This window comes from Tauraco erythrolophus, chromosome Z, assembly GCF_009769465.1.
Source record: "Tauraco erythrolophus isolate bTauEry1 chromosome Z, bTauEry1.pri, whole genome shotgun sequence".
Taxonomy (NCBI): Eukaryota; Metazoa; Chordata; class Aves; order Musophagiformes; family Musophagidae; genus Tauraco; species Tauraco erythrolophus.
Window position 1 is genome coordinate 78,261,809 of NC_141496.1, and position 18,870 is coordinate 78,280,678.

At 37.1% G+C, this 18,870-nt stretch overlaps 2 protein-coding genes across 6 annotated transcripts in view; one reads left to right on the forward strand and one right to left on the reverse strand.

Annotated features, from left to right (window-relative positions):
* The window catches only part of GOLM1 (golgi membrane protein 1), a 217,097-nt gene that overhangs the window by 28,469 nt on the left and 169,758 nt on the right, over positions 1 to 18,870 (forward strand). For 2 of the 3 annotated variants that reach the window (XM_086628683.1, XM_086628682.1), the window contains one exon: positions 1 to 4,386. In XM_086628683.1, coding sequence (XP_086484809.1) covers positions 1 to 65 — 65 coding nt within the window. In that variant the 3' untranslated portion in view covers positions 66 to 4,386. Of the gene's footprint in view, positions 4,387 to 18,870 lie in introns of those variants that run through there. The other variant, XR_015222927.1, reaches the window with a different exon arrangement.
* Positions 4,378 to 18,870, reverse strand: part of NAA35 (N-alpha-acetyltransferase 35, NatC auxiliary subunit) — a 27,267-nt gene continuing 12,774 nt past the window's right edge. For all 3 annotated transcript variants that reach the window (XM_086628680.1, XM_086628681.1, XM_086628679.1), the window contains 13 exons: positions 18,009 to 18,123; positions 17,212 to 17,390; positions 16,084 to 16,143; positions 14,843 to 14,949; positions 14,552 to 14,618; positions 13,245 to 13,343; positions 11,766 to 11,944; positions 9,895 to 10,031; positions 8,448 to 8,515; positions 8,062 to 8,202; positions 6,346 to 6,468; positions 5,162 to 5,242; positions 4,378 to 4,560 (listed from right to left, as the gene is read on the reverse strand). In XM_086628680.1, coding sequence (XP_086484806.1) covers positions 4,501 to 4,560; positions 5,162 to 5,242; positions 6,346 to 6,468; positions 8,062 to 8,202; positions 8,448 to 8,515; positions 9,895 to 10,031; positions 11,766 to 11,944; positions 13,245 to 13,343; positions 14,552 to 14,618; positions 14,843 to 14,949; positions 16,084 to 16,143; positions 17,212 to 17,390; positions 18,009 to 18,123 — 1,416 coding nt within the window. In that variant the 3' untranslated portion in view covers positions 4,378 to 4,500. The remainder of the gene's footprint in view (positions 4,561 to 5,161; positions 5,243 to 6,345; positions 6,469 to 8,061; positions 8,203 to 8,447; positions 8,516 to 9,894; positions 10,032 to 11,765; positions 11,945 to 13,244; positions 13,344 to 14,551; positions 14,619 to 14,842; positions 14,950 to 16,083; positions 16,144 to 17,211; positions 17,391 to 18,008; positions 18,124 to 18,870) is intronic.

Genomic DNA, 18,870 nt, shown 5'->3' on the forward strand with positions numbered 1-18,870 from the left:
TTCAAAACCCTGAAGATATGAAGAAACACCTATCTGAGCAAGGTGAAGAACGACAGAAGTTGTGAACAAAGGAGGTTCATGATGCAACACAGTCACCTCTTCATATAAATGCAGCAATGATGACAGCAAAGTGATCTGAGAATGTTTTGATTATCTTCTCAAGGCTTCAATAAGGGCCCCAATGAAGTAGTAGTTTCTTATGAAGTTTTAGTACTGTTTCAGTGGTGAAAAAAAATAATCTTAAATCTCTGGAGGCTTGTTTGAAAGCATCTTGACCTCTGCAATTACTCTTTCCTTCCTACCAATTATAAAATTGAAATCAGCTAGCAGTAAGTGTAGTAACTTTGAAGTCAGCTAACTTGCACAGTCATAGTACAATAACAATACGTGTGGATAGGTGGTAGATGAAAGAGAATCCTCTACCAAGGATAGATCTCTCCCCTGAGCAATGCAGTAGAGAAATTCCCCTGCCTCGTTTTAAGAGGAGCTAACTTACCTTGACAAAAACATGTGAAGGATGAAAAATGGCCCATGCTGCAGTCTACCTTTGTGCCTGTTCTGGCACCTTTTTCCCCGAAATGTAGATAGAGTCAGAAAGCATGACTGTAGTCCCTAGACAGTATGCAGTAGGATATATTTTCCTGGGCCTCCTAAATGAAATTGCAAGGCTACACTATCTATAACCAGGCTGAAACACTGTCCTGCTTGTGTTCTTGGCTTTTAGGTTAAAAAAAAAAAAGGGGGATTTTGACACTTTTGTCTTCTCATTAAGAGATTAGCAGGAAGACTTTTCTGAAAGCTTTGTTGGGACTCCTGCTCACAAGATGAGTACTACAGTCTGGTTCAGTTACCACTAACTTGCACCAGTTCAGACTGTAAAAGTTAAAACTCCTGAACTTTTTTTCCTGAGAAAAGCCATCTGAAATGGTGTGCTATGACTACCCTTTACTTCACCCAGCCACTATCTTCTGCTAAAAGGTAGAAAGGCAAACACTTGCTTTGTAGAACAGCAAATCTGTGTCTCTCTCTCTCAGCTGTTCAGAGTGACTAATCTTCTCTCCCAGACTTTTGAAGAAGGTAGACCAGACTATGCATTTACCAGACATCTCTCTGTCTCCCACAGGTGAAGCTGTAGCTGTTGTGAAATCCTATGTTATGCACAATGTATCATGTTGTTAATGTTCTGTAGTCTTTGTCTTTTCTGTAGCTTGTTGAATGTAAACTAGAAACTAGTTTACTTGAGATAACCTAGAAATACCCTCTACTACCACCAAGGCACCCTTAACTGTAATCCAGCCTGCATTGTGTATAGCCAGCTGTTTTGAAGACTATTTGTGTCCCTTCTCAGGACTGACACATGTATTTTCAGTAGTCCTTTGGAGTATGAGCCAAACTCTGTCAAGACAGCATGGGAGGGGGCAGACATGACTAACTTCACACCAGCAACTCCATTTAAGAAAATACAAATTTGTCTTGGCTCTCTTAATGCACTTCATTTTGGAACTACTTTTGTTGTGCAGCATTCCTTGGTGGACTAGTTTACAACTCCTGTACCTTAAGATGCCTAAATATGCCAAGTGGAAGACTGGTTCTTTTATGTATGAGAAGAGTATTAGTTGTAACTGAGTGAAAGGCAGAGCTGTTAGGTGCCTATTAAGCCAAAATATGTAAACAGTTCACTGATAGAAGAATTCAAGTTACATGTGGCAAGTCTAAGAAAAGCACTAACTTCCATTACTGAGTCCTTGGCTACTCTTGTTTTTTTCACCATTTAAGGTGGACGTAACTGGTCTGCACTACTACAGTCTATATAGCAAGGGAAACAAATGCTTGTCATCAGGAGAGAAAAGGGGATATGAACATATCTAACTGACAAGTATTGGGAAACTTGGGCTATTAAGTTATCTTTTGCAAATAATGGCATCTTTTAACATCTAAATGTTTACATACATTGAGTGAAAGGGGCATTTTCTTGGACCTTACTCTGTAAGCTGAGATGAAGTTAATCAGGAATTTAATAGTGATTGTTAAAGAGCACATATTCTAACAGTATAAAATGTACAGTGAAACACTGTATTCAAGTTGAATGACTGGCTTTAACTCAAAACTGGTAAAATCCCAAACAATCAAAATCCTTAAGGTAATTAATATATTGCCAGAGAATTCTTTTAAAACAAACTGTTCTGGCTGTATTCCTGTACAGTACCCAAAGCTGACTGGGCTTCTCACTAGCCAGCTAGATGTTGTCCTCTCCATAAATGACACCACTTCTGCACCAACCACACTTGTTAACCTCAGAGTAGGGGGGTCTGAAAACCTGCATAACAGCAATGTTCAAAAAGCATAGAAAGAACACAATCATCTTATTCTCCATGGCTTCAAGTGCTACAGGAATGTAACTAGGGTGGTAGATTTCTAGTAGACAAGTGGCCTGTATGTTTACTATGTCGAATTTTAAAATTAAAGGACTTTCAGTTGAACAAAGTGAGATTCATTTGGAACTGTGGTTTAGGTAGTGTTGTCTGTCACTAAAATTTGTAGTTGCATGAGGCAGGGAAAGCTTCTTTGCTTTTGAGGTTAAATTGTCCTTGATTTTTTTTAAAAACTAAGCCTGATCCATTTTAGATAAGCATTTTAAAATAAAAAATAATCTTCTCCACTGTGTATTCACCTTATTCTATACTATTCATCTACTTTTAATGTTAATGAAAATGGGAAAGATGATCATTTCTGTTTTCTTACAGTTCTATGACAAGTTCCAAGACTGAGACTTGGTTTATCTTTTACTTGCTGCTTCCTTTGGAGGAATACCAAAGGCTGTCCTTGAGCTGCTGTCATGTAGTTCAAGATTAAGACAGGAAGGATTTTTGTGACTATTTACAAGAAGGCAGCAAAAGCCAGATGAATTCTCAGTGCCCTGCACCAGAAGCAGGCTGCTGACTACATTTTCAAGAATTTTAATCCCTTTGGCAACAATACAGAAGTATTCAAGTATATTAATCATGATGATAAGCTAATATGCAAAATGGCATGCAACCTTCTTAGTGGAGAAATCAGGAGAAGCAAGTCTGCAGGGCAGTAATCCTGTTTATTTCAAAAAGGTGCAAATTGCTGGCAGACAAGTAGGTGTTCCATTTCAGAGTTTCTTCATTGTTTTCCAGCTCTAGCTCAGCAGTGCTGCTGCTTGGATGATGGAGTTAAAGTGGTATTACTCCACAGTACAACTACACATTAGGAGAAACACACACAAGTGTCGTGCATGGTGAAGAGGGAGTTAAAAGCTCGTCGCTGTGGAGGACACCGTTTTGCACCAAAATGAAAAGTTGTCCTGTTGAACACAGTCACACCTGGAGGGTTTGCTTTTATGGTCCAGGTAAGACTTGGCAGTATGGTGGTTTAATCAAAGAGCAAGTCAGCTTTTTTAATGTTTTACATCTTGTAGCAGAAGGTTGCTTAGCACAACAGCTTACCTTTTATTATTTCACATCTTGAAACACAGCAGGAAGAACCATCCCAGGAAGGAAAGGGTAGGGGTTTGGGGCTTCTCCTGTTTGAGATTTCTACCTCTATCAGCCATTACAGAGGGCAGTACAATCCAGCAGCAGCATTGCAGTCAAAACAACAGAAGGAAGATCATGCAAGAGCTGACTGAGTAACAGAACAAATTGACCATCCCTCCTTTGCAATGGCAAAGTAACAACAGGAATGAAATAAAGTTGCAGAGTAGTTAAAATACATTCCTTGTGTCTTGTGGTCCTGCGTGACTATTCAGTGCTGGTTACGCAGATTCTCCGATACCACAAAGAATTAAGACAAAGGAACAAACTGCAACTAGAAATAACTTACTCCATTTCTCACTGTCTTCAAGGACATCTACATTTGAGACAAAATACCTCCTGGCCTATTGACTTCAGTGAAACAAATCACTAAATTCAGTGCAGTAGGAGCTAAATGACTAGTTTTCATCTTAATTTCTGTACAGATTGTTTTAGCTTGCAGGGCTTGGCAAGAAAAGAACTCAGTCTTTCTACTTGCAAGTGAGCAAAATCAGATGCAGTTTAAGTATGGAAACTCACAGACTCTCCAAGTGGCTTTGTTCAAAGCAGAATTTCAGTAGCTCAGCTGTGCCTATCACACATGAGGCTCTACTGCATTGTCTTTATTCAGTCTAAAATGTTATGAAATCCCTAAACCACCATTTTTCATCAAGAGCTCATTCATAAAAATGATTTATGATTAAATCTGTAAAAAATCAATTAAGGTACAACATTCTTCAACAATACAGTTGATTAAAATCAGCTTCACCCATAAAACTTTATACAAACCACTTAGAAACAGCAGCTGTCATTCAGACTACGTAAAGACATCAGATAAAGATATTCCATGTAACATTACTTTTGTCCTGTATCCTCAGTCAAGGTATAGCATTAGATATTCCATCCTACAGCTGGTATCTGATAGACAGATTATGCTTCAGATATCCTAACAATCTCTTGTCTTTCAAACAAGCTTCACAACTGGAAAATATTTATGAGGAGAGAAGTCAAATTCTGGAGGAACCTAGAAAGAAAAGATTTAAAACCTTACACAGCCATATTGCTGAACTCAAAATGACAGACACCCTGCAGATAGAAGAAAACTTTTACAGAGCAAGTGATTGAAAAAAAAATCCTAGCTCTTTAAATTAGTATCTGAAAAATATCCCAACTCAGTTCTGGATATGCCATTCTTCAGTAGTGATGGGCACAAAGCTGTAAAGTGCTGGTGTGCCTCTTCAGCATGTTCCTTCATCCTCCTGTGCCTCACCTTTGGCAGAAGTCTGAAGGCCCTCTCCTCCCTCTGACCCAGGTGGCACCAGCATTCCCCCTTGTGCTCACACAAGCTGCTGATACGCTGCTACCAATTCTTCCTGTACATTTGTACGTGTCATCCCACATGCACTCCCCAATTTTTCTCCAAAATATTCAGAAACAAGAGTTCTCCATAATTAAATAACTACAACAAACTATTCACAAAGGAAAAATGGAGTAAGTTACTTCCCCAGTTCTTCTAAGAGTTAGGGTAACTATGGCCTGAACCTGCTCATTCATCCGCGAGAGATCTGTGGCAGCACTGCATATAATACTACATTTCACACCCAATTCAACTGGCATTTTCTTACCTTAGAGTCTTTTTTGTGGCCTCCTGCCAGCAGCTTCATGACCACAATATTGGGTTTAGCAACTTTCAGAATTCGATTGACCTAAACACAACACAGCAAGAAGTTTTTTCAGGTGAAGCCTTAAAATTATTTCAAAGATACCACTCAAAACTACATACTCGAACAATACAGGAGTCCTCTTGCAGTATCAGTTTAATGGAGATCAGGGGATTTTGGATTTGCTTAGAAGTATAACAGCTGGATTAATGAAATTTAATGAAGGCTGTATTTAAGAGTCACTTTTTTTGTTCAACAGATCATAGAAACCACTGCTGTCTCAAAAATTGTTAAAACTATGGTAACTTCTGAGGCACTCATCCAAATAAAGGTTTAGACAGACTCTAGGCATGCTCCCCCAACACTGTGATTCCAACACGATGAGAAAGGGTAACTCCAGTATCAAACTGGTGGCTTCTTGCATGGAAGTGCTCTAGGCACACTCAAACTACTTCTACCTACCCTGTCCACCTCAATCAGACAGCTCATGTGAGAGTACCACCAGGATCCAGAGAACAAGCAGGGATTCCTAAATTCTCAGGAGAACCTAATCCTGTAACTGTTTCTCCTGTAACTTTCTTAACCTGCCCAGGTGTGACAGAATAAGCATCCTCCTTGCTCCAAAATAGTCACAGACACTTAGTTTTTAGGCTATGGACAGAGAGGCAGAAATTCCTACCCGTGTTTATAGCCCAGTGCTAAGAAAACTGCTCCAGGAAACAAGTGCCAGACTCAATCTTCAGCCTCAGGACATTCAAATCTATTTTTCCCACCTCTCAGGTATACGTGGGAATTACCAGGTTCCAGGTAAGTGAGGGAGGCATGTGTCACCTTCTTGTTAAAACTGATATGCTTTTAGAACGAGGCCAGAAGGCAACATGCAAGAAGGAACTAAGTTGCTATCTGGCATCTAAGATGCTCAGCAGGGAGAGGCTTTGGAACAGTGAGCACAACCCCGACTATGTTATCTACAGTACTGAAACAAATCACTGTGTAAGATGACACCCCTCTCTTCTGTTCACTCTTTAATCCAAGCACTCAGCTTTGCTCAGCATTTTGACAAACTACGCTTTGAATCTCAAGCGGATGTGGCTGAAAACAAACACTATAACAAGCAAATACTCCTTTTTGCAGTATTTCAGTCTTACCTCGTAGTCTGGATTTGGAATATTCTCAAGAATCATTTTAGCTTGCTGGAAGTGTTTGCTAGCTGCCATGTAGAGATCTGATGACTGAGGAGGTGGGTTGTACTTATTTAAATCAGACATTTCCTAGTGTGTTACAGAAACATATAAATATATATTAAAATCAGTTGCCAACAAATTTTATGTTTAGCACCTTAAATTAAAAAAAATATTATTTAGTTGACATAAAAATATTATATTCAAGAAAAAAGTTAAGAATACTGAAGTTGAAAACGTGTTTAAAATGGTAAATACCAAGCAGCAATACGCTGCTTAATGATTATTTTATAGTGCCCCAAAATGCAATGAACTTCTCATACTCTTTAAGAACAATTCCTTTCCTGTAAAATTCATTTGCTTATTAATGCCATGCAGCAGGGTGGGAAATCACAGGAAAAAATAAGAGAAAAAGTATATGATATTGTTTATTCAATTTACAGCAAGCAAAATACTGAAGCTGTTCAAAACTTCATTTTATATGATTTTTTTAATATAATTTTGATACTTCAAACTTTTTTTTCAGATTAGGGATAAAAAAACTTCAACAAGAAGGAAGAAGCCATGATAGTCTTAATTTCCACTACAACTGTTCATAACACAAAATTAGAGAGAGCAACTGGCCTACAAAATACTAGTTTCAGTTCAGACAGACCTTTAGAAACTTGGAAGTCCGGCCACCAGAAATGGTGTTCAACGAGGAAAGTCCAAATTTCTATACTTGAGGCAGAATAACAGCAGATCAAGGAGGGTTATCCCTCCTATACTCAATATTTGTGCTGTAACATCTGAAATATTGCAGCCGGTGTTGGACACACTCAGTCCAAGAAAAATGCTGAGACAGGGAGAGAGCTGGGGGCCTAGAACACATGACCCACAAAGAGAGGTCAACGGACCTGGAGTTTCTCAGTTAGACAAGAAGGATACTAATGGGTCATCTTCGTAGCAGCCTACAGCTACTTGAAAGGCAGTTAAAAAGTTGTCAGAAGACAAACACTCCTTGCTAATGGCAGACAATACAACATGAGGGGAGAGGCCACAAACCGTGGCTTGGGTAATTCAGACCAGAGATGAAGAAAAACCATGAACAGCATAGCCTTCAATCAGATTATCCAGAAACTAAAAGGACCAGAAAAAGAGTAACTGGATCAGGTTAACCAAAGATGCTGGAAAACATACATCCTTGGATTTTTTCAGACTTGGCTAGACAAAGACACAGCTAATGTGATCTATAACACTACCTCAGGGAGAAGACAGGACAAGACAAGCCTCCTCTGGTCCCTTCCAACCAACACTTCTGTGATGAACACTCAAAATTACTTCTGTTTCATTTTCCTGTTTGCTTGCTGCAGTAATAAACACATGCTGCTATATAAACCACAGCCAAAAAGTCTGTCAATAGACTTCCAAGAGATTTTATTTTGATGCAAACCAACACAAGTGTCTCAAACTGCCACATCAGACTAATTTTTTAAACATCTAAGAGTCCAATTTTAGCAAGAATTCAAAGCAATGTATTTTCCTTGAACACAAGCACAGCTAAAACTCCTTGCCATTTTGACCTATGCTTCAATATGAACTTTGAGATATTAAAGGCTCCTTTTACAATGACAACATCTAAAGCAGTTGAGCAAATTACTTTTTATAAAAGCATGAGTGGCACCACCTTTTAAGACTACTCACTTTAAACTGCAAGTAGTGCACTGGGGGTGGTGTGATAACACTGTTGAATGGAGCAAACCTGTGCTCATATCGAACTTGTTCACTATCCAGTTCAAACTTGGGTTTTCTTACTTTGCCATCCTTGTCAAATGCGATCATTGTCTAAAAAGGAAACGATAAATACAGTGAAAAGTGTTAGCTTTATGTCATATTTTGCTATGAGCAAGATGAAAGTTATGATTTAGCTATAACTGGAAGGACAGAAAAATAGTACAGAATTTACCATATCACATTATAAACTTGAACTTAATTTGCAGTCTTGACTAAAAACAAAGAAGGCATGCAACATACGCTTAATTCCTATTTAAAAAAATAAACCCATTGTTCAGAAAGCACAAATTAATTACCTTGTACATCCCAGCACACATATTTTGGTATGCTTGACTCATGGTGATCTCTCTGCTGAGAGGGCGAACTGAAAGTGTCATATAAAAATTTTTTTTTCATTCAACGTAAGTACACACATTGATTTCAGATCAAAACAGTTCTTTTTAATTTTCAGGAAGTGACATAATTCTCAATTATATTTTAAGAGAATGAAAGAAAACTGAAGCATAAAATGCACATGCATTTCTGCTCACCTGGCTCCCGAGTACACAAAATATCTCAAGACACATTTAACAGTAACATGACCACCATACTGCCTTCAATGAAATAAACTGCTCCAGACAGTCAATGGTATTAGCATGTCACTACAGCACTAGACAACAGCCTAAAATTTAAAGCTTGTAGCTGACAAGCCTGTTTGCTTAGTTCATGAATTTTTTTAAGACTAAAAGATTAAAGCATTTTTTACCTAATAAGATTTTTATCCTGATAATATTCTTTTAAGCTCTCCTTTAGCTTACAGTGTTTAACTACTGCCACTTGTAGTTATTGCCCCACACTTGGCACCTTGTTAAAATTACAAAATACACTATTGATTTTCTGAATTTGTAGAGACAAGGGAATTTAGCTGACACAACATTAACCTGTTCATATCCCATTGTTTGTTCACCTTGAAAAGATATGACAAGGATCAGAAAAGAAGGAATAGTGAAGAACAAAATCAAGCTTCTGCACGGTGACTATTTGCAATGTTAATGCTAAGATAACTTCAACATACCACAATCTCAGTAGCCACTTAGGCACAGAAAATCTCTATCAAAGGTTATTTAGACACTGGTTTTGGATATCTTTTTTGTTGCAGGCTCACAGCTCTGACCACAAAGTCAGACTGCGATGATGCAGGAAGGGAAATTCTCATTTTCTCTCATGCATATACTCCTGAGAAAGCATGAGTTTCTAAAGGGGCTTTTGCACAACAGTACTACCACTGAACGGAAACGGAGCAACTCACCATTGTAAAATTAAGAAACACACTTGAATACCTTCTGAAGCCAAAGAGAAATTACAGAAATACACTGGAAGTTTAGTTTTTGTACCTAGCTACAGTCACAAAAAACAATTCTGCAGGAATTACAGACTATAGAAAGGTAGTATTTTCCAAAGGCAATTGTTCTGGACCCATTAATTACACCTCACAGGATCCAACACAGAAAACAACTGGTAAAGCTGTTAATATAAGTAAGTTTGGGTTTTTCTGAAAGACCTATTTAAAAGTAAGTAAATAAATAGGAAATTTATGCAGTAACTGACTTTTAAACTAAAAATGTTTTACATTCAGCCTTCGAAAACATCAGGACATTTTTCCTACCCACAGTGGTTGACTCTATAAGTTTTCAATTTTAATTCTACATGGTTGCATGAAGGGGAAAAAAAAGAAGTCTTGAGTTACATTCTACACCTCAATACCTTTTTTCTTTTTCTTTGTTTTCTTACTACTACGGCCTTTCTGCTGTTCCTCCATTATTCTCTCCTCTGCCATTTGAGAGCTGTCAGCGCGGCTCAGTGTTGACATCAACCAGGCATAGAGGAACTCTGACAGATACCTACAGTAAAAACAGTATGTAGCTGTTACATACTACAGTGCAAGACCTATTCATAATGCACACATTCTCACTGAATGCTAAGTCGTTTACTCAAAGAAGGAATAGTACAGGACAACTTTTAGGGCAGTTAAAATTTTGTTTTGCATGGCTTAAGTCAACAGATTACTGTGTTTTGGATTTTTTTTCCAACCATAGACAGCTCAAGGTATGCAAGTTTCTTCTATATTTACCAAGTGAAGTCTAACCTTCTTATTTCAAAACCCATGTAAGATCAAATTTTCCTATCATTCTTCCTTCCTCCAGCAAACGAAGCATTTTTAAAAAAGATACTATGTTAACACCTTTTCTACTTTTGTTGGGAATTACTGCTTTCACAAACAAGGTTACTGCTGATTTGTTTGAAGCCTCAAAATCCATAAATTATTAAATAAAAGGGTCAAGACCACAGGAAGAAGAGATTCATATGCAATTGTTTAAGATTAAGAAATCTTTAAAAATGCTTTCTTTGTAAGCAAAAGTGGGTCCAATAAATCTCTAGACTAAATTCAGGTCAAAGGGAATAGGGAAAAAAGAGTAGAAATTACAGATCCAGAGCACACGAACAAAATACTTCATGACAAGTCATAATTCAAAAGAAAAATAACTGATAAATAATTATGAGTTTCATTTGCACATTTCCCCTCAGAAAGTTCATCTCTTTTTTGTTCTTCGCTTAGAGTAAGGAGATAAAGTAGTTGACACAACAGTCCCAATCAAGAGTGATTTTATTAAAACGGTGTGGGGAAATAGAAGCAGGTTAAAAATACTGTCTTACAGAAAACTTGGTATTACTTACTGAAGTATTACTTATAGAATATTGCCATCTTCTGGTAACTATCTAGAGTACTAATTTTCTCACTTAATGCTCAATCCACTAATGAAACAGCAGAGAAACATAATCAGATGCACTGAGGTTCAAGTAATTTGAACCACTCTAATCTCTCAGAAAGGCTTAGAGCTTACCTTAGTAAGAGCTGACTGGTAGCTTCACAGAAAAAGAAAACCAAACAAACCAAAGTACAGAAGCACTTTAACACAGGAAGGTTCAACATCAAATTTTTTAATGCTGAATCAAAAATGAAGCATCCAAAATAATTTACCTATCGGACCAAGCCTTTAACTATGAAAAATAATTTAACATGAATGGAAGTGGAAAATAAAATGTATTTTGACTCCTTATAGTGCAGTCACTTTCACTAAAGGCAGATGTCTCTTCTACTATGCTCACAGAGAAAGATTTATTTTTACCTAGTCAACTTTCAGGTTACAGTCATAACTTAGAATTCTGGAGATGTTTTTAAAAACACTACAGATCAACAAGACTATTGATCTTGGTATTACAAAGACCGAAAAGAATAAAGGAAACTTCTTTCCTTCCACATTCTCTTGCCTGCCAAAATTGGTGCACTTTTCATTCCTTGTCATTAGAAGACACTGTTTTAAAAAGCTAAATAGAGACTGAATTACTCTTTTGGAAAAAAAAAAGTAGTTCATTATTTAGTAAGTCTAGAAAAAGAGATCAATAGATTTTTTTCTCCACCTGTAATTTTATGTAATTTAGGTAAACTAAATACTGTATCGAGCAAGCTTGAGATTAAAAAATCACAGTTGAAGTCCCTCCTTTAAATATTTGCAGTTATATAGCTCTGTGGGAGCACCCCTCCTCCCACAGCTCTCAAAGCAGCATCCTCTTACCAATATATGTAGTAATATTCATGCATACTGTAGAGTTCCAACTCGAAGCCACTCAGAAGATACTGTATCATAATACGAAGGTTATGATATAGGACCCAGGTGCCCAAGCAAGCCAAATGCTGCCTTTGTGGTTCCTGTTTCAGTAACATACTATGAAGTGCTGCATCTACTTTCTCTGCCTATTGAAAAAAAGAGAGCAAAGGAACAGACAATGGAGGAAGAGCATTTGACCTTAAAGAGCATCCAAGTTCTGCCAAAAATAAAATCTTGACAAAATCTGAATACAGATTGGGTCAGTAAAGTCATGATCTGAATTAAAAGACAGAAATATGTTTTTACAGATACTGCCACCTCTACCGTCTACAAATCTCAGAAAACTGGAAAGTTACTCACATAACTGTAAGTAAATTCTGCTTCACAGAGGAAAAAAATTCCACACAGTAATACAGCAATAACATTAGGGTTCTTTTAAATGTAGAATTTTTAAAAGTATTTATATATGGATTGTTAGCAGCCACGTGAGCACTGAAATTCAGAACCCATTACAAGCTGTTATTAATTTTGCTATGTTGCCAATAATTACTGCTTTTTTTTGTCAAAGAAATAAGTAGCTGAAATGTAAAATAAAATTTTTAAGCTTAACATGCAAGAAACACACTGTGGCCCACCGCAGAAACTAAAATATTTCTAAACCCAATATTTCTAAGATCCCAATTGTACGGAAGACATGAAGTCTCCCACAGTTGGAACATCATCAGTAATCCTGAACAAATCAATAGATATGACCTGTTAGAAAGTGAAAAAAGTGTGTGCCTCAGCTGCAGTACTGTAACAAACTCTCAAGTAAACCACCTTGAGAGAAGCTGGAGCACACAACCTCCCCCCTCAACTCTGTTCTCCCTTAGCATGCACATCTTGGAAAATATTTTATTTCATGCCTCTCACTGCTGAAGAAACATTTTCAACAAATGAAAATATACTTTTCCCTGGCATCTTTCACTCCCCATTCTTGAGAAATGTTCAAAACCAGTTGGAGCATATGTATTTTTTAAAACCATTATACAATTTTGCAATTTCTATTTTACACAGCTGAAAGACTGAATTTTCAAAAATGTCTTGTAAACATGGCTCATCCATGTCTCCCTGGTTACATCTTGCAGACTGACAGTTATAAGCAGGATAGAGAGCAGTGGAATTACCATTAAATTACAGACATCACAGCAGGTTTCCCTGAAGTCTACTCATTGAACAAAGTTAATCTTAAAAAATGCAATACCTTTTTGTTCAACAGATCTGACAAAGTATATGGATGCATCCTACAGACTTCCTGGGATGTCTGCATTTTAGGGATTCTCGTCCTAAAGACTTTAGGATAAACAGGAGTTGCTTCATTCATCTAGAACCTAGTACTACATGCTCCACTCTGGTAGAAAGATATCTGGAAAGAAAAGTTTGCTGGCCCACTGCCTGGGACATTACCTCATCCTGGAGGGTGGCAAATTCCTCAAGAATGTGACCCAGTTTATCTCTCTGACGAGCTCTATTGTGTCCATGGATTTGAATTAGACTACAAAATGGCTGAAAGAAAGTATAGGTTTAAATTTTCAACACAACTTTGAAACTACAGAAGTACTATTGATGTTCATTTAGGTATGTTTCATACATCTATATTAGTTCCTTGAGGGTCCCTATGGAGTGCAAGCTAGCAGGCAAGCAAGCTCTCTGGAGTGATGCAACAGCCCATTTCTCTGTACACAAGTCAACATGAAACCGAGTGAGCATCCTTTAGGAATCTGATCAGAACAGAATGCTTGGGGTAAAAGATATTTCTTATATGTAAATTCACATGCCCAGGTGGCCAAGAAGGCCAATAGCATCCTGGCTTGTGTCAGAAACAGTGTGGCCAGTGGGACTAGAGAAGTGATCATCCCCCTGTACTCAGCACTGGTAAGGCCACACCTCAAGCACTGTGTTCAGTTTAGGGCCTCTCACTGCAAGACGTACACTGAAGTGCTGAAGTGTGTCTGAAGAAGAGCAAAGAAGCTGGTGAAGGTTCTAGAGTACAAGTCTTATCAGGAGCAGCTGAAGGAACTGAGGTTGTTTAGCCTTGAGAAAAGGAGGCTGAGAGGAGACCTTATTGCTCTCTACAACTACCTGAAAGGAGGCTGTAGTGAAGTGGGTGTCAGCCTCTTCTCCCAACGAACAGGCAACAGGACAAGAAGAAATGGCCTCAAGTTGTGCCATGGGAGGTTTAGATTGGACATTAGGAAAAACTTCATCACTGAAAGGGTTGTCAAGCATTGGAACAGGCTGCTCAGGGATGTGGTGCTTAGAGACATGGTTTAGTGGTGCACTTGGCAGTGGTAAGTTTATGGTTGGACTCAATGATCTTAAGGGTCTTTTCCAACCTAAACGATTCTACAATTTTCTTAGATTTTCATTGTGCTGCATTCAATAACTGAATCTTTTAAAGCATTTTTTAAAATTTTAAAACTGGAGAGAATGTCATGTTCTTTTTGGGACATGAAACTACCCTGTAAAGAGGCAGTAGGTGCAGATTTCTAATAAAGTGAAATGTTAGTGAAAAAGCTGTAAGCATAACATAGGGAACAAACAGCAATAGTTATACTGGCTTTTAAAAATGTGTTACCATTTTAAGACAGCCAACTTCTGCAATTTTGCCTTCACATTGGGTGTCAAAAAACCTGGTCTCATTTTCAAACATAAGCAAATCTTTAAAGTGCTCTTACAGACATAAACATGCTGCAATTGGAATTAACGCTTACCCGAACGCAATGTGTCACAAAGGAATCAATGTAGTCCTTCGCCTGGTGATTATTATAAAGACAACACCTAAAAGGGAAATGTCCATACACATACATATGTTTATAAATGTCACCCGTCTATGTAGCACAAAATTAAACATGAATGCAGCAACAGCAACTGGTTCTTTCATACATAAGCACTAGTGAGTACAAAACATTATGTTCTTTATATGCCTGTCCTTGCTTTTCTAAGCAGAAATATTTTTTCATCAGACCTGCAAACACATACAAGTAAAATCAAGATCCACTTACTTTGGAGAAAGTACTGGAGGACTGACAAAAGATCTTAAAGCATCTTTTACCATGTCTTGCATGAGATGAGTGCCAAACACCTTCTTGTTATCTACCAGAAAGGTTGTCTGAAAGTGAAAATGTGTTTTTAGAAGCATGTTTTAAGTTAAAATTAATGCTTTAGAAACTACTAATAGAAAGCTCTTACAGTACCTGTATTGTATCAGAAACTTGTAGATTGGTTTAAGAATTAAAATCATTCAGCTAGGTACAAGGTTATAGACTGAAGAAAAGAGGCATATTGAGATCTGCCACTTCTTTATTACTTGTGTAAGTCAATGCATACAAAACGATTTTATTTCTTGGACTTTAAAGATCATTAATCAGACAGATGTTTCTGAAGATTAACATAAATTGGGTTATGTGGTTTCCCTGGAGGCAGATAAAGGTAAATCTTCTGACTAATGCACACTTTTTTCTACTCCTGGAGATACTACTGCCTTCATTGGTCATGTCTGATGCTCATTCCACTTTTCTCCACGACTGCCGTGTCCCTTTCTTACAAGGTTCTTCAGCAGCTGGAGGAAAAGCTCTGCTGTCAGGCACCCACAGGGATTGCACAAACACATGTAATGGAAAGTCAGAACTGACACACTATGAAAACATTTCACTTGACAATAGTTATATTCCATTGGCTCTATAAGTTGTTTAATTGGGATCAAATGGAAAGAAGTTCTGACATCCAAGGACACCCTATTCAAATCAAAGCTTCCTATAAGGAAGTATGTTTTACTCTGCGTCAAGGAATATATAACACACTTTCAAGCAGTGAGGGAAAAGTACTAGCCTGTTCTGCCCTAGCCATCACTTTTACTGTTGTGGCAACAGAGGCAGTTTATACATGGAACTCCATCCACACAGGGAGGATGAATATGAACAACAGCTCCCGACTGAGACAGCATATGGAGAACAGCACAAAAATGCATGTGCAGGCACACCTTTATGGCAGACAAAAAACGTTAACACTGTATTTTAATTAGCATGTACTAACATGATCTAAACAGTATTTTAGCATGTTTAAAAAATCAGATCAGAAAATAAGACTCCATATACTCAATACCTGAATATCTCCAGAAAATTTTTTACTACTTGTATATTATTAAGTGATATACAAATACTATAAACGTTTGAAACTGAAGATTAATCCATGATTTATAAGGAATGTAGAAGTATTTTATTCAAAAACATAGATTAAGACTTGCCTGTAACAGGGATCTTGAAAGAACACACGGCGATTGCTCACTAAACTCACAGAAAAAATCCTAATTTACATTTAGGAAAAAGAAAGACAACTCAGGTTAAACCGCCAATATACATACATATTTACATTTTTATACAGAAACAGACATTTGCATATATACACACATAATTGTGTAAATACACCTATATTTCGCATACACAGACATACATATAGCATAGCTTATACAAATTGTAAGAAAGTAAGCATGAAAAATTTGAACAAAACAACATATGAAGCTAAAATCTATTTTTTTCTGCAATTACTTGTTATTTAACAGAACAAAAGGTTTCTGAATTTTCTTCTTCAGATGTAACCATCAGAAGGATGATAGTATAGGAAAAAAGATGCTGTTAAACTGTTAAGATCACAGCATAACTGAACCAGGTATGTAAAAAAACTGCCATGTTTAACTGGTCCCAGGGGCTTCATGCAAACACTGCTATAATCAATTTAACAGGAAATAAGATAAAGTATTTTTACTTGATCTTCAAACTGATGTAACTGAGGCTCTTTTCTCAGTCAGTAAACGTGTGTATGGTAAAAAGTATTTAAAGCATTTGTCTTCTAATAAGTGTTATCAGTAACTGAGAACACCACCACTTATTCAGGAAACAATATAAGCAAGTGCTTAACTTTATGCCTATTAAGGGGAATTACATGCTTAAACACATACTAAGTGCTTTCCTGTGTTATAGGCACGTATGCAGAATACTGCTTACTGAATCTGAAAAAGAATCAGGAATATAGCATTGAATTATGTTCTGCTACTGCAGATGCAGCTCTTCAACCAAACAAAGAGTTACAAGGATATTAACTTGCTTGTGCTCTGCCAATAACGTGTAATTATTTAACAGATTATGGGAAAAATGGGAAGTTTGAGAGGAGAAAAGGTCTTTGTCAAAAAAAAGAAAAATATTAAGTATCAGGAAAGACAGCAAATTTTGAAATTGTTCACAACAATGGGAAACCAGAAAGATTAATACATACAGCTCTTTTTTCTTCAGCGAGCCAAAGCATGTACACGGAATGATTTTTTGAAAATTACACTTCAAAATCTTATGTTTTTCTATAAATAAGTATTCATGCTTACCAGTATGCAGTGCAAGTTAGTTAAGTTGACTACTTCACATACAGTTTTTATTCGGTCTATTAGTTTGGAAAAATAATTGACCATTTCTTCTCTTTTAATGATTTTTGCATATCGAGGGAAAGTTGGTGGCAGCAATCTCTGATTAACAAGCGGCTCAAAGCCCATCATAATAGGATGATCTAATGAAGAAATTGCAGGGGGGGGGTCCGGGAAGAGAGAGAGAAAAGCTGCATATAAGCTATGTTTTCAGAACTTACTTCAAAGTACAATACAAATTACTCAATTAGCCAAAATGAACTTTTTAACTGACAGTTAACTTCCAGAGACACTAGCTACCCAACTGAGATGATGATTACTACTTAAAAAACCACAACCTTCAACACCTCAGCATACACCTGTACAGACAGTGAGGTGATGTTCTGTATTTTAAAATGCCACGTACACTGATTCAAAGTGCAATTTGAAATCATAGAAACACAGAACGGTTTGGGTTGGAAGGGACCTCAAAGATCATCTAGTTCCACCCCCCCTGTCATGGGCAGGGAAGCTCTCCACTACACCAGGTTGCCCAAAGCCTCATCCAACCTATCTCTGGCTTTGAAGCGACAGTATTGCTTTCAGGAGAACCATCATTTAGTGAAATAAAATTAAGATCAAACAATACAAATCCGTAACAGCTTGTATAACGAGTATTACTAGTTCCGAGTAAATAGTGATATTTTTTTTTTTCAAATACACATATTAAAGTTCATCAAGAAAGTATATCTAAGGAAAAAATGGTAAAATTCAATACATGCCTCCTTTAGTAGTATCATTCTGTGCCTGGATACCATGATGTAATGAATTGTGGATAGCAGAAAGCAAGTCAGCTGCCTGAGTCATTAGTTTCTGAGCTTCTGCAACAGCACTTGTCTGAAAGGCAGGTAACAGTTATTCACATTATGCATCAACATATCTTGGCTACAGAATTAATGCTAGTATCAGAAAAAAGAATAACATTAAGATTCTAATACATAGAATCTATACATAGATTTAATACTGTATTTTTTGCTGTATAAGATAAGCCTTGACAATAATTACAACTCAAAGTCTAGTATACACTACATACAAGTCCTCTGCTTTTGATTTTGGAGAACTAGGGGGCAAAAACCCCCCACAAAACTCTTCTGCCAAATGAGGCAGAGCACCAAACTGCAAAGAGCAAAAGAATCTATTATAAAAAAATGCAGAATTTTTGAGAATATAGACAAAGCAATCTATCAACTGAAATGAAATCATTATATAACATTAGACAATACCAGATGTCCATCAGAAATCTTAACTCATGACTGGCTGACATACTGAATTTTCCAATGTTCTTTGAATTCAAATATATTAGCAAACTGGGTACCCATTCAAAATAGCTCTCTAATATCCTGTTTTAAAAACACTGGTCGAAGTCCCTGCTGGAACTTCAAGTATTTGAAATCTCAAGACAAATTGAAACTTGATTTCTTTTAGAAAAAAAAAGGTGCTTAAAACACCCTGAAGATCGAATAGAAGCTGAACAAGATTTGTAGCTCTGCATACTATATGTTCACATATTATAGCATCCACAAATCTACTAAAAGAGTAAGCTGCTAAGGAGATCTAATTCAAATCATAGTCCATGATGTAAAT